This window comes from Anopheles stephensi, chromosome 3, assembly GCF_013141755.1.
Source record: "Anopheles stephensi strain Indian chromosome 3, UCI_ANSTEP_V1.0, whole genome shotgun sequence".
Classification (NCBI taxonomy): domain Eukaryota; kingdom Metazoa; phylum Arthropoda; class Insecta; order Diptera; family Culicidae; genus Anopheles; species Anopheles stephensi.
The window spans coordinates 33,600,489-33,606,488 of NC_050203.1; the positions used below are offsets into that span (position 1 = coordinate 33,600,489).

Consider the following 6,000-nt stretch of genomic DNA (forward strand, 5'->3'; position numbering starts at 1 on the left):
ACAAACGAAATAAACACGACAAAAAGACAACAGTTGGACGCGAAGGAAAAACACATCTTCGTTTCGTAAAATAAGAAGAAAACACCCATCGTTTTCTTCCCACAACAAGTCAAAAATCGAAAGCGCATCTGCACCGAACCACCGGCTACACACTAAGGTACCGAGAAAAACCAGTTTACTTTTCGGCATCAGTTTCCCTTTGGGGAGTTCGGTTCGATTTCTTAGCTGCAGCTCCTCCGCTCGAGTTTTTCGCTCTTTCGCTCCGAGCCCGTTTCTCATCGATGACGTTTAATGAGCTACTCGTTTGAGCGAGCACAAGTGGAGTGCTCCGTGGAGTACCGAAAAAAGCGGGCCATCCATCTTGCACGCTCAGCGCCAAGAACGCTGGATGATGGGTCGATGAAGCAGTCGGTCGGTGTGCATCGCGGTCGTGCACACAATTCTCACCCGTTGCTGGTGCAGATGCAGTGCACCGAACTGGTGCATCTTTAACCCGACTGCGGTGCAAATTCGGTTCTGCGAGATGCATCTTCAACAGTTTGCTTTCGCTTTGCAGCGTGCAGGGAAAATGGAGTCCAAAAGATGACAGGTGGTTAACAGGCTTTTTCCCACTGTACTACCGTGGACCGAACCGAATGCATTTTGTGGGTGATACAATCTACAGCAGGTTGATGTCGGTAAACGAGTTTGAACATGTTTGTATTATAATTGTTGAATATTAAACATGTTTTTAAGAGGAAGTGGTTCAATAAAATTGGTATACTAGTTTATTCTGAATTTAATATTTAAGTAGATTTTTTCGACTTTGGAATTGATGGCAGTTAAACGTATTCACATTTTTTTTGACTAAAAAAGCAAAATTTTTAATGCTACACAGAGTATAAGAAATTTAAAAACAATGACTAAAATTTTAGAATCTCAAACAAAAATAAAGAAACAGATATAGAAATAGGAACGGAAAAAGATAAGTAATAAACCTGTCAAAAAATGAAGCAAAAATCAAATGAAACAGAGAAACATGCAAAAAAATAGACAAACAAATAAACACAAGTGAAGAGAGAAAATCCATGAAAGGAAAAATCCATCATCATAGAAACATATTTAATAAGACAGAAAAACAGCTAAATAAATCCCAAAATTTATGAAATGAACTAGTCAAAAATCTACTTAAAGCTTAAACGAAAATTTATAAAAAAATCATAATCTTGAACTCAACTATTGATGCAAAACAAAACATAAAAAATAGCACAAATATTTCATGTCTTACTATAAAAAGACTAAAATACTAAAAGCGAATAAAAAAAAATGAAAAAGGAAAGAATGAGCTTGAAGAAAGAAAAATCCAACTAGATAACCAAGAAGGTAAATGAGTTGCAAATATGATGTTAAAAATAATAATAGAAAAATTCAACCCAACACCAGACACATGACCCAGCCTCCGATAAACTCTTACCAGCCCCAACCATCAGCCGATCAACCTGATGATAGTTGACGCTGATGATGGGCTTTCCACTGCACTGGGCAAAGTAAGACGGCAGAAACGAACAGGTCGGCCTGCCTCCAACAACCCCACGGAGCAAGGACTGCTTTATCACAACATAATCAGTGTGCAACGGTGGAGTCGGCGGTGGAGCAGCATATTGCAGCATAGGTAATAATAACACGTTCTCGGTCGACCCCAAAACACACCGATCTGGGTACGATCATCGGTAAAGGTGATCGATCCGGCTGCCGAACACATGGGACCTACGAACCGAAGCGACGGTCCGCAGTCCGCAGTAAGGACGGAGTTGAATACGAGCCACAAAAGAGTGAGGTAATAAATTGCACATCCCGCAGATAGTTCCAGCCGGGGAAACGGCAAAGGAGAAGCTCAGTAAAGAACTCCCAAAACTCCCGCGTGAGATATGCTGTTCCAGTTATTTTACGTTTTTCTTAAAGTCTCATCAACCAGCGGATCTTTTCGGGGGGGTGAGTTTTGCTTTGCGATCATGCCTTCACCACTGCCCTAAACCTTTCAACGGCGTTCCAGATCGACATTCGATGAAAGAAGATGCTCTCGGTGCTGCTTGGGTACTCCCGAGGTAGGTTAGAGCGAGCTCGCGGAACTCGTTCGCCACATCTCGCTCCAACTGAGATACAGAAAACAGAAATCCACTAGGCAGATGGTGGCGATGGTGGTGGTGGTTTTCTTACAGTTGTGGGGGCCAATTCCCGGTGTCTTATCTCTTTCCTTTCCTAGCTCTCCTCTTTTTGACCTTCTTCAATGGAGGTACGAACAATGCTGAGGAATCGCTGGTGGAAGTGAAGGAGGAGACGACGTCTCACGACGTTCGCCCTTTTTTCTGCGGCAGGTGTTTGATATCTTCGTTTCTGGTGCGACTCGCGACCTCGGGAAACATGCCGTGTGTTGCAGCAGCAAAAAAACCAAAACAACATCTCCAACGGAAGACAGAGCAGCGTTGAAGGTAAATCGTTTGGGAAGTTGGAAGTTTTGTACAGAGTCTGGGGAGTTTGGATCGCGATCGATGCACAAGATCGATGCAAATGAAAGAGTGTGCGTACAAATCGGGCTCGATAAATATCATTATCGTTATTAATATCGTCTGGGGATTTGTTGAGGGTATCTTCCGTCGCTCTTTGGTCTGCTATTAGTTTGGCAAATTTGAAGGGATATGCTTCGGAGCTGTATGATTAGGAAAGAGCCTGGGTGACTTATAATTAATGTAATCCAAAACAGTGGGAACAAAGTCAAACAATCATTCTAGGAATTTAAGCAACTAAAGCTATAGTTTGCTCAGGTATGGAAATCCAGAATGTTCTCTTTCTAGGACGCGTTCAAGGGTTGTCTTTTGTAGAGGAGAACGTTCTTAAAACAAGTTTCAGAGTTGTCATAAGTCAGTTCTAATAAATTGCAGGCCTTTGTTTGAAGTTCTACACATCTACAAAATTATGATGTTGATTTTAAGGAACACTAATTTAAGGCTTTACTGTACATAGACGAAAACAATGTCTTCCTTAGGCATGTTAAGCAAATCAGAGCTCAGAGGATTGACATTGATCACAAAAATCGGATATAAATCTCATGCCATACTTGGCAAGAACAAAGGATCAGATCAGCAAGTATCAGTAAGGAGCTTTAGAAATAGTTCATTGGATCGTTGTATCCTCTCCTTGGCCAAAGGACTTCGTTAAGTCATGACTGGAATTTCCAGCTTAGTAGACTTATTGCTGCCGCATAGTTGGATAGTCCGTCATCACTGCGGGTCCGAATGGGATTTGAACCCCGGTCCTGCCGTTTGGACTATCTTGCCCTTAATAGCGATTGACTACTTCTCACTTCTTCTTATTTAGTTCATCACAACTTCAATCAGACTATGTCAGACTCTGATAGTTTGTGTCTTTGCCCATTAATGCTTTAATAATCCTTTAGGCCAGATACAGATATAAACCTATATCGAACTTCTTGCTTGAGTTCCATCCTTAAGCTTCACCATGTTGAAAGATAAATTTATTAGAATCTGCGTTCTGCATTCCATTTTTCAGTTAATGATGATGATGATGATGAGCTCAAAATTGAAAAGATTACTAGAGCAACCCTGCCTTTATGAAATTTCCTCAATATTCAAAAACTCTTGTAGCATAACTTTCGACAAAACTTTAAAACCCTTTTCGCAACTTACGTCAACCCCATGGCTCTGGCACACGAGTGCCATCCTCGTCCCACAGTGCGTCACTATCACTAGACTTCCCATCCCAACAGATATCCCACGTTTCCCGTCAGCGCATCTCGACATCGCCGACATTAAGGCAAAACGGATTGATAAACCTTCACCATCGGTATCGGTATCGGGCTAGGGAAAAATTACCATTTTTTGGCTATTTCTCTCTACCGGCGTATATCTTGGCGTTTTTTTCTCCCTTCAGCTTCTCCAATGCCTGTTTTTTCTTTGTTTTGGCAAAGATAAACACACTACACACTACTGCCAGTGGAGGAGTTGAGAAATTGATTTCTAGCCAGCCGGCCAGCTCGGTTCCCACCACACTTGGAAATGGTGGGTTTTGTGTTTTGTCTTCCTATTCCACGTCTAGCCGTAACCACACACACACACCCAACCCGAGACTTGAACCGATTTTGGGATAATTAATGTGTGGCAGATATGTCAATGAGTGTGGGTCGTTATCAGGTCCGAAACCGTTTTTCGATCGACCGTTCCCAACATTAGAGGTTTGTTTTTCCCTGTTTTTCTCGGAATGTCGGCCTTCCCGATTGTGATAAGCGAAACTTCACTGCTGCTCACCTGGTAATTGTCACCTGCGGCGACACGGTCCGGATCGGACTGACTGTCCGCACCGTCGTACCCGTAGACGTTCTGGTAGAGGACCAGCGTCATGTAGATGAGAAACACTCCCGCCGCCATTGTTTGCAGTGCCCGCTTGTACCGGTAGGTGGCCGTGTAGAGGAGGCTCATCTTCTTCCGGAAGAACCTCATAGAAGCCCGCTCTAGCTGCCCGTCCTCCACTGGGAGCACGTGCGCATTTTGGGGTCCAACGATAGCGCTCAGCTTGCTCGCGTGTGGATCCAGGACGAAGGATTTCTAGAGGACGCACGCCGGAATCACACCGTCACACACAAATTCGTTAGGCCTTAGCTGGGGCAGCTCACAATCTTCTTCAGAGCACACTTTAATTCAATTCAATTAATTTATAGAACTCTATTGAAACACTTTCAGATTTTCTCTTCATTCAAAAACACCTCTGGAGGACGCTTGATACACTGTTACCATCACTTAACACTGTGAGATTATTTTACTTATTTCTTCACTTTTCCTTGAAGCACAGTATCAAACAATCAATTCACTCGATCGGATTATATTTTTCACATCGACACCATCACACACCGGTTTATAGTTGATTACTTAACGAAGTAAAGCACTCACCACTTTATTCCCAAAATGGTCGCACTAATTTCCACACCGCAATTGACGCAAGTTAACTTTGAATCTTCTTTCGTGAACCGCACCGGGCGCGTCTTATGTTATCGTCGTATACGAACGGCGGAAGCTTAGCACACGCACGCACAGGCGGCTGTCCTACGCGAAGTCAAAAAATCATCTGATGTTTCGAAACGCGAGCAGTCTCTGCCAGAGCCCAGCAAGTCGCGCGCGCCACGAAACAGACCGGCTTTCCGTTTCATTCTGTTGCGCAAAGCAACAGCGAGAGCAAGCGAGAGGTTCGCGACGCACACGATCGTGTTGGGCAGGGGTTGCTGAGTAATACATAATTTAGGGGTTTAAAACGATGTTCCTTATGAAGATCACCCTTTTTTCGTTTTCATGTAAGCATGGTTTTATTTGAGATAATTTTTTGCTAAAATATTATTAAAAAATCTTGTGATGATAATTTCTATTATAGGTATTTAATTTTAGTTTTTAATATAAGTACGGTATGGAAGTTTAAGTATGTGTTACGACCAATTATTATTTTACTGAATGACTGGTTATATTATTTTACTTCATACGTGCATGGGTTTTAGTATTTATTAAACATAAAGCTGGCAAGAACATTGAAAACATAACATTTACATATCAGATAATATCTAATAATGCTATTGGTCATAAAAAGACCTCTGTACGATGAAGTTGAAAAGAGAAAAAAAAGGTCAATAGGGATTATTTTATAATTCACTTTTTTTATTGATAACTTAATGTAACCTTTGTTGCTCTCTGTTCTTGTTTGGAGCGGTCCGGTGGCGATAACGGCGCCGGTCTCCACACGGCTGGACCGGGGTTCAAATCCCATCCAGACCGCCTCCCCGTGAAATGGTAGGCCGAAACCTCTCGAGGCTGTAGTGCCAAGGAAGTTCTTCTTCGTGTTTGAATCACACATGAAATTTATTTATTATTACTGTTTTTCTACTGAAGATTTATAAATAGGGAACTTATTTCCGAAAAGCCATTCAATAAACATTTAAATACTAGAATAATACCAAAATTACCA

The 6,000-nt window shown here is 42.1% G+C and overlaps 1 protein-coding gene across 2 annotated transcripts in view; it reads right to left on the bottom strand.

Annotated features, from left to right (window-relative positions):
* Nucleotides 1-5,111, bottom strand: part of LOC118509600 (fringe glycosyltransferase) — a 118,838-nt gene extending 113,727 nt beyond the window's left edge. For both annotated transcript variants that reach the window (XM_036050391.1, XM_036050392.1), the window contains exon 1: nucleotides 4,302-5,111. In XM_036050391.1, the coding sequence (XP_035906284.1) occupies nucleotides 4,302-4,493 (192 nt within the window). In that variant the 5' untranslated portion in view covers nucleotides 4,494-5,111. The remainder of the gene's footprint in view (nucleotides 1-4,301) is intronic.
* Between the last annotated feature and the right edge of the window lie 889 nt (nucleotides 5,112-6,000).